The sequence below is a fragment of the Dermacentor variabilis genome, chromosome 5 (genome assembly GCF_050947875.1).
Source record: "Dermacentor variabilis isolate Ectoservices chromosome 5, ASM5094787v1, whole genome shotgun sequence".
NCBI classification, from domain to species: Eukaryota; Metazoa; Arthropoda; class Arachnida; order Ixodida; family Ixodidae; genus Dermacentor; species Dermacentor variabilis.
Genome location: NC_134572.1, coordinates 190,246,182 through 190,261,684, shown reverse-complemented (window position 1 = coordinate 190,261,684; position 15,503 = coordinate 190,246,182). Strand labels below are relative to the sequence as shown.

The 15,503-nt window shown below is 47.1% G+C and overlaps 1 protein-coding gene across 1 annotated transcript in view; it reads left to right on the top strand.

Moving 5' to 3' along the window:
* The window catches only part of LOC142583408 (cell adhesion molecule Dscam1-like), a 680,687-nt gene that overhangs the window by 85,509 nt on the left and 579,675 nt on the right, over positions 1-15,503 (top strand). Inside the window, exons 8-9 of the mRNA XM_075693861.1 lie at positions 7,183-7,344; positions 14,558-14,839. Coding sequence (XP_075549976.1) covers positions 7,183-7,344; positions 14,558-14,839 — 444 coding nt within the window. The remainder of the gene's footprint in view (positions 1-7,182; positions 7,345-14,557; positions 14,840-15,503) is intronic.

The window sequence follows — 15,503 nt, the reverse complement described above, 5'->3', positions numbered from 1 at the left end:
TACGGTAGGTGACCGTGACTAGCGCTGGCAAAGGGCGGCGTTTACGTCTGATGCAACCGTGATGATATCGGCGGCTCGATTGATAAAGCGATACGAACATATTTAAACAATGACAGTTACGCGAATTCCGCCCTATTCCAATCGAGGCAACATGCCGAAAAGAGTGCCGATGAATGTGCGGAGAAATATAATTAAGCTTAGTTCACAAGGTATACCTCAATGTGAGATATGCCGCCTCACAGGAAAGTCTATAAGTGCGATCAACCGAATAATCCAAGCATACAGGGATGAAGATGGCCGACTCAAAGATGCAGTGCGATCGGGTCGACACCGATGCACGTCGGAAGAGTCCGACCTTCTCATTGTTGCTGCAGCTGTTGCTGATCCTTTTCAGAGCAACCGCCAGTGAGGAAACAATCAGAAGGCGCATGCGAGAGGCTGGTCTTCGTGGATTTGTCGCGGCACAAAAGCCACACCTTACGGAGCGCCAAAAACGCCGGCGCCTTGAGTTTGGCAGGGCATATGAGCACTGGACGACTGAAGAATGAAAGGAAGTCATATTCTCAGATGAATCGACATTTTCATCTAGATGGGCGTCGTGTATGGAGACCATATAACTGCAGGTATTTTGATTTTCTTTCTGATCTTTTAAGCACAAATTCTTCGGACACGCAAAAGGTATTTCATCTGAAAAGACCGTTATCTATTCCCTTCTTTTCGTGTTGATACGAGCCTGGGTATGTTTCCGAGATCTGCAGCGGCGGCCGCTGTACTGTCAACGTTTGGGGAGCAATTAGCAAAGAGGGCCTCGGTCCGCTAATCCGACTGTCCCCATCGTTCCCAGCTGAAGCTTACTGCGAAATTCTGGACTACCACCTACTGCCATACGCTCTGGACGGGCCATTTAAAGATGGCTGCTACTTGTTCCAACAAGACCTGAGCCCGATGCACACCGCCAGAGCTCTGGAAAAGCTTCTTCAAGAACGTGGTGTTCGCATTCTTGATTGGCCTCCGAAAGGTGCAAACTTTAATGTTACGAAGAACATGGGGGGCACGATGAAGGAAAGTTTGTCCAAGCTGAATCTGGGTGGGGCCAGTGCCGACGAGCTCTGGCTCGTCATAACGCGTGAGTGGAAGCGCCTTGGTGAGAGGAGGGACTTCGTAGATGCGCTCTACGAGTCAATTCTACGCCGCGTACAAGCTGTGCTTTGCGTGGACGGCGCATTCGCGAGATATTGATAGCGGAACATGCCAACCGCTTTAGACGAAGCAGTTACGTTTCAATTCTTTTTGTTTACTGTGGAAAAAATAAACCCAGTGTTCTTCCTGTTATTTAGATTTCCTATGTTCTCCTTACTATTTTCTTTTTTGCATTCAGCTCACACAGTCTACCCTTTCTTATCATTGTATATTTTCTCTGAGCAAAAGAAAATGAGTATTAAAATGAGTATCTTCGCCAACAAACGCCGTCCCGCGATCAATAGGCAAGGATACTCGCTACCAATGGTCCAGATTCCATGATTGATTGGTGCACAGTGCATGCGAACCACGTAACGGGTGCGCCGCTAAATGACTAGAGTCGTGCAGAGGTCATTAGAGTGCCCTTTGCATGAAGTGACTTCCTGTGCGTGAAATTGGCCTTGACGAACGTGCCGTGTTATTTCATTTCGTAAACTCCTTTATTGCCACTATCGCAGACACACCCGTTAAGAGGGGTGATGTAATAGTGGAAATTGTCCTCGTATTACAAGGCTAGTAGTAACACGGACAGGGAGATCTTTTACTAAAAGCTAATACTTCGCAGGACAGGCTAACAGGGTGGAAAAATAAGCCAGCAATGCCGTTGTAGTCAAGTCGCCTCACTAGCACGTAATCATGCAAAGCATTGCTGTTTCCAAGACAGGATGCAGACCATGGGGAGAATACGCTGCAAGGAATCCACAAGCCTTTATTTATAGATTACGGTGCATGCATACTGTGCTACAGACATTGATTCGCCCAGCCTCCATTGCACAATGCTAAAGGGCACCTAGCGCTACCTTCTTGGAGCAAGGCAACGCCAATCTAGATGCACTAGGGAGCGAAACTTGCTCGCTAGGGAGACTGCGCATGTGCAAATCTTGCCTGTATTTATCCGCCGGCGCATTCCGCCGACGAGCAGCAGCGTCTCCGGCGTTCCGAATTATTCTGGGAGCACCTGTACCTTCAATAAATAAATAAAAAGCTTTTTGTGTTAATATTTTCAATGCTATAAACTACTTTTAAAAATAACTGAAAATATCCAATGCCAGATATGCATGAAGAGATCATTTCAGCAAGAAATGCGGCCTTTTATACATGGATGAAAGCTCATACTCACATATTTTACTTCGAAACGTTGGTAAAGAGACATGCAGGGAACTTTTGTATAACCAGGCATGTCGCAAGGATAATATCCTTCATCAGATGCTCTCGCGTCTATGATAGAGCATGTATGGTCGTTGAGCCCACTCTCCATAATCGCGTCTTAAAAGTTGTGGATCACTGCGGACGTTTTAACCATTCCAAATATTCCTTTCAGTCAAGTGCATCGTCTGTGGAATCTATACACAGCGAGCCTTCTACCTCTATCGTTACGCGGATAGTTATATAAATTTCTTGGATTCTGGTGCAAGCCAACTTTAGCCGGAGTTGCTTTAAGATCACTAGTGCGTAAAGAAAATCGCGAGTGTATAAAAAAAATTGTAAAAAAAGCGATTGCGATAGCAAATGTGTAGATAGCTGTACGAAGTAAGGATTCGCTTACTAGCTAAATTAACAATGATAGAATGTGTAAGCGTGACTCAAGAGGACGTAGATAGAAGCAGACACACAGAGACAGCGATGCCTTTGTGGTCTTCTTTCTACGTAATTGTTCAGTCGCGCTGGCACATTCTATCATAAATTCAAAGCAACTGCTCCATCAACGCGTTTTAACTAAATTACCCAGCACGGGGTCACGCGCACACAGGTAAGCATGAACACATCTCGCTAGATGAGCTGGAAGACTCGCTTTGAAAATTCTGGAGTAAGGAATCGCGGCAGCAGCAAGCGAATTGACCTTTATGCATTTCTTGCGTTAACAGGAACGAAGCGTCGAAAGCACAGCGCATACGAAGCTACCGGCACTGCGCGCACTCTGCAAACATCGTGGACCGCTTTGAAAATGAGGCCCACGCTGCCGCGCACTTTGGCCCCGTGGCAAATGCTTTCAAAACACACGAGCACCGGCAACGCGTCCCTACAACGTCCGCCAAAGCCGTCTACTGGGGCAACCACGATTCGCGTGACCAACGCCATAGAAGACGCCGCGGTTGTCTCCCCTTTGTACGGAGCAGCGGGCAAGGAGGACATTGAGGTGCCCTATAATATAGGAGCTGCCGGAGAAGAACGCCCCACCTCCCTCGCCTGACCCCCCTGCCTCGCGCGCGATAGGAGAGGCCACGCATCCGGGCCGCGTTCCTCGGTCGCGCATGCGAGATCGAACCGCGTTCGCCGGTTCTTTCTTACGCGCTTTCAATCATACGGAACCACATGGCGACGGCGACGCCGACGGCAGAAATGCGCGTGTAGTGTGCATTATTGCTATTGGAGTAAAACTGTAATTGTTTACAACAACCTTCGTTCGGTTGTACGAAATGGTTCCTTGATACATCTTCTTTTCTCCTCATCCTTTCTACGCTTCCCCCCCCCCTTCTCCAATGCCGAGTAGCCATCCGGACGCTTACTGTGGTTAACCTTTCACGTATCTTTTGCCCAACCCTTTGTCATTTTTGGTTTAAACTCTTTTCATAATAACGATCAGCTGAATTGACCCCTTACTGACATGTCAGGCGCACTCCCCAAGGATCATCTCAAACCAGTATCGGCGGCACGTTTTCGTAGAAACCAGCTACCGTATTCCTCATACTTGTCTTACGTATTGGCGTTTCTAGTTGACTGGCGTCGCGGCGAAAGACATACATGAAAACAGCCGCTCTTATAAGAAGACGATTGCTGCATGCCACAGATACGGAGATCAACTTAGCAGGCAGAATTGGCATAAACTGTGCCACCAACTTCAAGGCACACTCAGCACGAAGAAGACCTGGCATATACTGTGAGCCCTTCTAGCTACCACCAGAACCAAGACCCAGCAAAGACATGACCTCAAGGAAATCATTAACTCCCATCCAGGAACAGACAAACAAATTCTGGAAGAAATCAAGCGTAAACTTGTCGGAGACAATGCTCCTAAGGTTACCGATCCCCGACCGTACAAAGGCGAACCAAATCTCACCCTCGAACGCCCTTTCACGCTTCCTGAACTCCATGCCGCCCTTGCCAAATTGACCCGTAACACATCGCCAGGAAATGACAAGGTGACCAACAAGATCCTACGAAACCTCCCAGACAAGGCCCTAAATGGACTCCTCGACTACATGAATAACTGCTGGGAAAAAGGTGTGCTCCCAGCAGAATGGAAGCACGCAAAAGTAATTATGATCCCAAAACACAACAAGCCACTACAAATCAGCAACCTACGGCCCATCTCCCTTACTTCCTGCGCTGGAAAGCTGCTCGAACACATGGTTCACGATCGCCTCACCACATACCTCGAAGACTCAGGACTCATGCCCGACACAATGTTTGGCTTCCGACAGCTCCTCTCAGCACAAGATATACTACTACAGCTCAAGGAAGACCTCTTGGACCACCTAGAACGCCACAAAAAGTTCTCTATTTTAACAATAGATGTAAAAGGAGCCTTCGATAATGTGAAGCATGAAGCAATCCTCCAAAATCTCCAAAATACAAACTGCGGAATCCGGACCTACCAAAACGTACACGACTTTCTCAAAGATCGCACGGCTACGGTGGGTATAGGCAACATCCGAAGCGACAAGTTCGAAATGCCCCACAAAGGAACTCCACAAGGGTCAGTCATTTCACCTTTGCTGTTCAATCTCGCAATGATTAAGCTCCCACAACAACTCGATGGCATCGAAGATTTAAGCCATGCAATATACGCCGACGATATAACGTTATGGACAAAAGCGTCCACAACCGGCCAACAGCAAAGTACCTCCAAGAGGCAATCGATCAGATAGAACAGTACCTCTCAAAATGCGGTCTCTAGTGCGCCCCCGAAAAATCAGAGCTTCAGAGCTACTTATACTCAAGGCAAGGACCCGGGGAAGACCACCAGCCTACGTCGCTCCAGATCCCAACGTCAGACTCAATGGAATCGATATCCCTCAAGTTGGCTCCCTCCGCGTCCTTGGCCTCACAATACATAAAGACGGCTCTGGGGCAGCTACACTTCCAAAGCTTCAGAAGACCCTAACACAAGTAACCCATCTCATTCGGCGTATAACCACCCAAAGAAGAGGACTTAAAGAGCAAGAAACCGTCCAATTAATCCAAGCACTCCTTATAAGCCGGATCACATATGGCACCCCGTATCTACTCCTCAAGAAAGCTGAAATTGAAAAACTCAACATCATCATCAGAAAAGCAATCAAGAGCGCACTAGGACTCCCCAGTACGACCTCAACCACGACACTCCTCAAACTTGGTCTCCATAACAACTGGGAAGAAATGAGCGAAGCGCACAGAGCCAGCCAGCTGGAATGCCTTAAGCTGACTCAAACAGGCAGAGCAGTACTTCGCAAGCTCGCATACAGCGAAAACTTCATAGCAGACTCAGACGCGAAAGCCCGACTGCCGAACCTTCTTCGTGACTCTATCTCAGTCGCTCCAATACCTCGCAACATGCATGCAACATACCACAAAGACAGAAAACAAGCAAGAGTTAGAGCGCTGAGCAAGAAATACTCAAAGAACCCCCAACACGAGATATACAGATGCGGCAAAATACCCAGGTAGAAGAGCATACGCAATTACCGTGACCAACAACCAAGGGAAGGAGCTAATCGCTGCCACCATACCGGCCAGAAATCCAGAAACGGCGGAGGAAGTGGCCATCGCCCTCGGCATCGCCACATGCAAAGACACAGCAGTCATCTTGAGCGACTCGCAAACGGCATGTAGAAACCTACGAAAAGGCCGAATTTCTGCCGCAGCAGTGAAAATTCTAAAAGAAATAACAAGACGCCAAGAACTACCCGACACCTACGTCGCATGGACCCCAGGCCACGAACACCTGGCAGGAAACGAAGCAGCACATGCTGTCGCCCGAGAGCATACCAGCCGGGATTTCCTGCCGCACGGTCTCCGGAAAGCGACGAGGGTGGAGGACATTCCCATCAACTACGCCTTAATATTGCAACATTACCGACTGGAAAGAAGACAGTATCCTCCACCTCATCCAAAATTAAGCAAGGAAGAAGCCACCGCCCTCCGCAGACTACAAACAAATACGTATGTACATGGAATTATCATGCACCGAATGCACCCCACCAAATTCTCATACCTAGGCCGGTATTGTGACGTACCAGACACGCTCCCACACATGGTGTTGGTGTGCCCGCACCGCGAGAAAAACAGTGAAGATGATACCTCAGAACCGCTACAAGTGATCGAAGAAACGTGGGAGGCAATGTTAAAGGTACAGAGCCTGGAAGATCAGCGAAGTCTGGTGGACCGGGCCCGGGCTGCAGCATTAGCCAACGGCTTTCTGGACTAAGAGAGCCGCCCACCTAGGGCGAAGAAAGGACACTTTCTCGCTGTTTCTTACAATAAACGTTCATTCCTCCTCCTCCTAGCTCAAATGTATTTCTTGTCATGGAACAGAATTTATTGTCCTGAAATTTCGCGCATATATTTATCATGTAGAGTATACATTGACTGAAATATGATGATAAGACCTTCTCGCGCCCAGTGCTTTCTGCATCACGGGAGAGTGTTGGCCATTCGCTAGGGGCAAAATGTAGTCTTAATGAGGCACAAAGTCTCACGCTTTTAATAGAATACCTATACAGCAATGCCTCATCTCGGTTTCCCCAGCGTCCTCCACTGGGGCAATAACGCCGGTAGTCATCTGTTCCTGGTATCGCGTTTCGACCACTGAGCAACCCACTCAATTCTGGAGCAGCCATGCGTAGTCTGAGCACAAGGTAATGAATCAATGACTAAATCTATGAATAGTCATGTATCCAGTCCATACGTAGGTTACGTGCAACTAAGACTGGATGTAACGGTTTCCTGATGTCTTTTGTGCAGGCGGAATCCACCTCCCGTCAAGTAAGCGGCAAGAAGTGCTCCGGGACGGCAGCCTTGTCATCAGCGAAGTGCGACAGTATGAAGACAACGGCACCTATACATGTCACGTTACGGGAACCCAAGGAGAAAGCGCCAACGGCTCATTGGAAGTTAATGTGCGCGGTGAGAGACGTTCAATGACAGCTCCATAGAGTGCGCAGTGCGTTATGCGTTACAGTGGTAGGCAACTAGCATTTGCCAAAGCGACCCTTCTCTTTACTATTGCAACTCCATCACCTATAAGCTATGCTCAAATTGTATGATTTATCACTTTGCAGCGATTGTTCAGAGTGTGACTGTCCTCGATTAGTCGCAAATTAATGTGGAGGAAATGTACCAGGCACATTCCAATATTAGTTATAGGCAAAGGCTCAATACAAAATAAACGTATACTGGCTAAATCACGGATAATAAACAATTACGTCAAGGACTGCGAACCTGCCGCATAACTTTGTTTACAGTTAACTGATGAAAATTTTATTTTGGACACTGATGTGCCGACATCAGTGTCCAATTGCAATTGCAATTGCAATTGGAGAATGGAATTTATTACCAGACTATATTGTAATAGAACGCGATTCATATAAGTTCCGGCAGTTGCTGACATCCTATTTCAAAACATGATGTGAAAATTCGTGCCTCCTTCTGTTTGCCTCTGTTTACTTTACTGTTGCTATTTTTATAATTAAAATTGTTAATGCTTATTTAAAGGGTTTTTGTACTTTTTCTTCTTTATATATCCTTCTGATCACTGATTGTGTGACAATGTTTGAGAGTGACCTATGTTGTTGTGTGCAATGTTCCGCACCCCCCCCCCTTATGTAATGCCCCTTCCAGGGGTCTTTAAGGACCAATAAATGATGATGACATGGTGCCAGAACACGTATGACTGGCAGCCATTTCAGGCACTTGAAGCTCATTCTCGAGAGACAGAATTTGATACAAGCGTATTGTTTGAAAATGTTGTCTTTTTTTCTTGCTGATCCACCCAATTTACGACGGAGCAAATGGTGAACGATGTTACACTAGTTGAGCAGCATAAAAAATGTTCGGCTTCAGCGAATATTTTCATTTTGACTAAGCATATTCAACGTTCAATGCGGCCTTGAAATCTAGATCATTAGCATGCTATCGTGGTTACAGCGTACATCCGTAATGCCACAAGCGACAGTAATATCATACCAATGATTCGTTCACAGAAGAGTTGGGCCATAATATTTACCTTCGCTATGAATATATGTACCCTATTGGAGTACGGTCAAGCGCGAAACACGGCACCAAGTAAGACCAGACAGACAGGACCAAGCAGTAATGACAAATCTAAACGTTTATGGGAAAAGTTTCGCTGTAGCAAGACCATGCGCGCATGCGCTCAGGACAACCAGAAACGAGCAACAAAAAGAGCAGGCGTAAAAAACACAGGCGATATGGCAAAAGAATTACAAACGGTTTGGCTGCGCCAACCACGTTATATTGTGCGAAAGCTCATTTTCTTGCAGGAAGTTAGGCATTTCTAGGCTGTTGTTTGGTTGGTTGTTAATTGAATCACTTGCACTCGCGATGCCCTTATGAAACTGTTTATTTATTGCAGACATGATACGCATAGTCATGCACACTGTGTCGCATAACGCATACTGGGTTACTCGGTGGAAATAGGAAGAGGAGGATAGCAGACTTGCACAACGACTGTTTTGTTGTTTCACGCCGTACTGGCCAGTGTTGTAGAGCAGCCTTAGCAATTGCATGAAATGTATGCAAGGGGAAATCATGCGCTCAGCTGTACATTTCAGCGGAAGGAGGTAGGCAGATTTGGGCGGATATTTATACCCATTGCTCACAGAGTAGAAAGGCACTCTAGCTTGTGCAAGCGAAGACTGACACGTTCTACACGCCGTAAACGAAGAGAATTGTTCAAAGTTGGGAAAGACCAAAGCCAAGGTCGCGTATATGGGGGCAATGGCGCAGTCGAAGTCCTTCTTGTGCCACAATCTGTCACACAGAGAACACGCAAAGCCAAGCGGGTTGTCGAAGAAGTACCACATGAAGAGGAACGTCGCAGCCATTGCCAAAGACTCACGTTCCTCAGCCTTGCGATGCTTTTATGCAACGTCCTCAGCTAGTCAGGCTTGCCGCTGTTCCCCCGTGTCGGCAGCGCACATGACACGCTTGTGCAACCTGTCGTTGCGCAGTCGTGTCCGTCGTTATTAGACAGTTGAAACGTTTCAACGCCAATAATTCTCTTGTTGTTGTTGCCTCAAAACATGGCTCGTACCCACGAGGGGGATTGGCCACACTGGATGGATTGAAATATACTACACCCAACAATCATTTGTTGCTGCAGTCGTAATTGTTTGGCCTTATCTTCCTCATGGGTCGACTTCCCGCGGTCTCTGTCGCCGAGCTCGGTGTTGTTCGCTTCGTTTGGCGCGACAAATCTCTTTAGACATTTCAGGTGACCATCACTCCTACATTTCACTTTCTACATTTATTTCAAGCACACACACGCCGGCGTATGTGTTAAAAGAGCAAGCAGGTGCTGTGCACGCTCTTAGGAAGAGGCTTCACACAGACCGAGGCGGTATCCAGGTTGGCAGACTAGTAGCGCTTTCGCACTGAATTGCATACAAAGTGTGCACTATCTGTTCATGAAACGTCATATTTGGAAAGCTTGTGCAAGCTGTCAATTACGCACAATTGGAACAAGAAGCATAAAAAACAAAAGAGAACGAACGAGCTTAGCTGTAGCTACCTATGAATCGCGCTTCTTCGTTTAAAGGTATCACCGAAGCAGCGCTAACAGAGATATGAAATACAGTATTTTCTAATAATGTCGCTTCCAAAGCCCAAACTTCTAATTTCATTTTTCCGCGGCCTACAACTTCCGCATTCTTCAACGGTGTATAGGAACAGCAACTTTTACACTGCAAAGCTAGATTCTACCCTTCACCTAATTTCTAACACCTAACGTGTTGTCGCAGCGTGTCGTTCAGGCACTGGCCAGTGTATCCCGCGTAACCACGACAACAGGTTAAAATAATTACGCACACGACAGGAGCAGCGCACGGGACATGCTGATACTCGCGTTTAGCGGTGCAGTATTTCCGTATTTTCCATGACGCGTTTCCAAAGTTGTACCAACTTGCATGGCGCATAACACACAAGATTCGCCCCATGCTGCCCTGCGACTTTCCTTAAGTTGTACGAAATCTCATGCACATATGGTTCAACCTCGAACAAACGCCTCTTCCTCGGGGCGACTGCATCGTCATTCGCAGGCTGTTTGCGGAGCTGATTGAGCAGTGTTTCCGCGACAGTTTCAAGGAACCGACGCGGGAAACCCACCTGCTGCAACCTTGCTGCTTGGTGACGTAATCTTTCCGTTATATCAAAAAAGCCGATGAGAAACATGATTTAACGATTCCCCTGTTAATCAGTTTCGAATGTGAGCACTCGAATGGTAGAATGGCGTTCCGCGATCTGGGCAACTGAGCCCAGCAGATGTGCTCACTTTCCTTAAAGAAGTATGCCAAGGTCTAAAAACTGAATGGAATGGGCCTACTAGAGCTCAAACGTGAACGGCTAAAAACTTCTACGACCGGCGTAGCCACCAATGTTAAGCATGTCGGGGCGTCTGAATTTCAAACCAACAATGAATTGTCTATGTATCTGAATACCTTCGCTAAACCTCGGCTTCATCAAGCTGACATTTCAGTTAACGGTCAAAGCTGACGAGAAAAAATTCACGCCGGAACTCCTCTAAGAGTTTAAGTATTCGAAAGCATTGTGTAACTTGCCCAATCCCATGCAGCCCGGTCTATTTAACAATGTTCTGGAACTTGATCCGACGAGTATAAATCCTTATCAACCCTTATCGGTAGCTATAGACCTTATCACGATCGATTCGATCTTTATCAACCAGTATCCGTCCTGCTTAACGTTATCGGATATGATCCGACCCTTATGAAGTCTTGTCGGTCCTTATCCGCCTTATAGGACTCGATCCGACCCTTATCAACCGTTATCGATGCTCATTTACCCTATCAGAATTGTTACAACACTCTTTAGCACCTTATCCATGCACGTCGAACCATTATCAAACAGGATGAGATCCATATAACCCACACATATAACTGCTTATCATCTTTATCAACTCGTTGACTGGTTATCTGTGTGTGTTGTGTGACGTGTAGCGCATGTGCACTCAGAGATAGGTGGCATTTCGGTCGGTGAAGGAAAGCCCTCACGGAACGCGCATCCCGTGACCACCGAAACGCATCAGGGATGTGGCGTGTTTGCCATTACGTTTTCGCAAAATGGGAATTTTCTTTGTGTCCACAGTGATCCGAGTTGGCTCTACACGTGGTGCTAGAGAGGGATTTTATTCCGCCATCACTAAATCTTTCAAGGAAGCCTTCGTAGAAACTGTTTTCCTTTGACATTTGTATTTTTTTACCGCCGGTAGGACACATTCGTATGGTTCAGGTATATTCACGTACTGCAAGCGTGGGTGTACTTGCAAGCCCTATGGGTAAGGCACTCACTTATTGAGGTCGTAGGTTCGAAATCACCACCGCCAGGTTCTTCCTTTAAAATTTATATTTGTTTTACTATAACTTTATTGCGAGTTGTTTTATGTGGCAGACGGACGAATGGGTTTCCTCTTTGGTTAGGCATATAAATATTTACGCATCGAACTTTTCACAGCGGACAGGAACTACTCTAGGGCACCGGTCTTTTTCCTTGATTTATTGTACTTGAAGGACATTAATCACGGGCTCGAAAAACATTTTACTCGGTGAAACCGCAAAGATCTGTGCCCCTTGAGACGAATTGTCTCTGAGAAGGGGAAGTGCCAGAGTGTCCTGACCAGCTGCCTTCTAAAGCATCTGAATAAGTTGTTACCAGATGATGGTCAGGGGCTCCGAATGTGTCACAGACGTTCTGCAGCAAGCCATCACAGGAGCGAACTGCAGTGTGTCCATCGACACCGAGGAACTATTTTACTCTAGTCCCACACCACGAGCTGTTTCCAACTGCGAGCGAAGTCAGTGACCATTCCAGCATGGTCGCGTTTCAAAACGAATGCAGCGTGTCGAAATAACACTTCCTCGAGCTGCTGATATGTTACCTTGGCACCACTATAATTTATGTCGCAAACTACTTGTACATTCACAAACAGGGCATCTGTATAGACTCTTGCTTAGCTCCTGTCCTCTGCGAAATTTTTCTCGCTACCTTTGAACGTCAACTGAAAGGTCAGCTTAATGCAGCTGAACTAGGCGTAGTAAAGGTATTTAGATCGTAGACGATTTTATGATCATTATCATTACCTTTAAGTCCACCGCAGGACGATGGCCTCTCCCTGCGATCTCCAATTACTCCTGCTTTGCGCCAGCCGATTCGAACTTGCGTCTGCGAATTTCTTAATTACATCACCCCACCTAGTATTCTGCCGTCCTCGACTGCGCTTCCCTTCTCTTGGCACTCATTCTATAACCGTAATGGTACACCGGTTGCCTCACCTATGCATTGCATGACCTACCCAACTCCATTTCTTTCTCTTAATGTCAATTAGAATACCGGCTATCCCCGTTTGCCCTCTGATCCATACCGCTTTCTTCATGTATCTTAACGTTACGCCTATCATTCTTGGTTCCATTTAGTCATCTTAAATTCAGACGCACCGACTGCTTAACATTGGCGGCTATGTTGGTTGCAGAAGCTTTAGAAAGTGTTCCTCCTCAGTTAAGTTCGCATTTGAGCTGCAGCATATCAATTCCATTCAGTCTTTAGATCTTCGTATACTTCTTTAAGGATAGTTACCACATGTGCTGGGCTTACATGCCAAGATACAAGAAAGCCATTCTACCCTTCATCACATTCGCAAATGATTAAAAACGGAATCGCTAAATTATGTTTAGAGTCGGCTCTTCTGAAGGCCTACCCTCACAGGATAACGGAAAACTTGGGTCCCCAAGTAGTAAGGTTGCAGCAGGCGGGCTTCCCGCGTCCGGTACGGAAACGCCGCGTAATGAGCTGTGCAAAGAGCCTGTGGTAGACCATGTAGGCACCACGCAGTTTGTTCGATGTTGTGCCATATGTGTATAAGGTTTCACAACTTAAGGAAAGTCGCAGGGAAGCATGGGGTCGATCTTCTGTATTCTGCGCCACGCAAGTTGGCACAACTGTGCAAGCGCGTCACCGATACTCAAGTAAGCAAATGCTGTACGGCGAAGCGTGAGTATCAGTATGTCCCATGGGCTATACCTGTCGTATACATCATTTCTTTACCCGCCGTGGTTGCTCAGTGGCTATGGTGTTGGGATGCTGAGCACGAGGTCGCGGGATCGAATCCCGGCCACGGCGGCCGCATTTCGATGGGGGCGAAATGCGAAAACACCCGTGTGCTTAGATTTAGGTGCACGTTAAAGAACCCCAGGTGGTCAAAATTTCCGGAGTCCTCCACTACGGCGTGCCTCATAATCAGAAAGTGGTTTTGGCACGTAAAACCCCAAATATTATATTACATCATTTCTTTAAGCAGCGGTCGTGCTTACTTGGAAAAGACTGACCAATGTCTGAACGACAGGATGCGACAGTGCTTTAGGTGTTTCATATCAAAGGTTTCGACTCTTGCTTTACAATGCAAAAGTAGTGGTTGCTATCCGCGGTTGAAGAATGCGGAAATCACAGGCCCTGCAAAAACGAAATTACAAGCTGAACTAGTGAAAGCGATGTCAGTATAAATTCTGAATCTAACATTTGCGTTAGCGGGGCTTCGTTGGCACTTTAAGGCGAAGAAGCACAATTCATGGGTAGGTAATCCTAAGTTGATTCATTCACATCAATTTTGTTTTTTATGCCTCTTGCGCCAGTTGTTCGCAGTTGACAGCGTGCACATGCTTCCCAATTGTCATCTTTCATGAAAAGATTGTGCTTGCGTTGTATGCAATTTTAACCCTATCGCCCAGTTTTTTTTTCCGAGCCTGCTCTTTTTGTTTTTCGTTTCGGTCGATCTTGTCCGCATGCGTGCATTCTCCTGCCGCAGCAAACTTTTCCACTTAAATTTCACATTTGACAGTAGCGCTTGTCCTTTCTTTCTCGGCTTACTTTGTCCTGTATTTCGCCCTTCTCCGTACTTAAATATGCATCCCCAACTGGACCAACCATTCTACTATTCTGAAGTATGTACCCTAGCAAGCCAGCATCCGTCAAATAGCTCTTTTGACCACACAGCTAGATTTGTCCTTTAGACATTGGCCATACCTGAAAGCGACACAGCTGATCAGTTGGCATATGTAGTGCAAAGCAGACGCTGATGTTCCAATCTGTGCAGTGCGGCCGACCATCGCCCCATTTTCGTTCCCGAGTGGCCTGCAGGCTGGCATGCGTGCCCGTCTCGGCTGCACGGTGATCTCTGGAGACCCACCTTTCGAGTTCGGCTGGCGCAAGGACGGTCGGCCGCTGGGGGCCGAGTTGGGTGTCCGCGCGCAGACGGACGCCTTCTCCAGCGACTTGACCTTCACCAGCCTCAGCGTCAGGCACAACGGCAACTACACCTGCGTCGTCTCCAACGCGGCTGCCAGCGCGAGTCACAGTGCGTCACTCGTTGTTCAGGGTGAGCAGCATCGCCAGTCCGCTGCTTTTCGCTTGGAGCTGCTGTGGAGCATAAGCACTGATTCGATCAGGATACTGCCTGTTTACTTAAGAGCATGCCGTATTTCGCAGCACGTAATAATTACAACGATGAACTGGCCTTTCTCCGATGCTGCGCTACATTGAAAGAAAATCCAGAATCCAATGATCACTGTGAGATTAGTGGATCAGGTCACTGCGAGTAAAAAAAAGTGCGGTCATGCACGCCAGAGCCTCGATCAGATTGTGGGGCACGGCGCAATGACAGAGTTCGAAATCTTGTTTTCCACTTTGTGATGTTTATTGCGAACCTTAATCGATGTTTACAAGCGGTTTTGCATTTCGCTTCCTTCGATATTCGGCCGCCGGAGCCGGTGTGAAACCCGCTACCTCGAGTTCAGCCACGCAACGCTATAGCCGTTGGGCTGCCACGACGAGTTGTAATGGAATTCAACAAGCACGCAATGAGTCACTGCGCTGCGCAGCGGCCCGGCACAACGATCATGATGTTGCTCTGGGTTTAACACTGTGCGAATAAACACCACGATACACGAGGAAGAAACACAAGGCTACCAACTGTTTAACTCCTAACGTGCTGTGCCCGAGTCTTCCTCGGTTACTATTTTCTAGTTTTTTTCTTTTTTTTT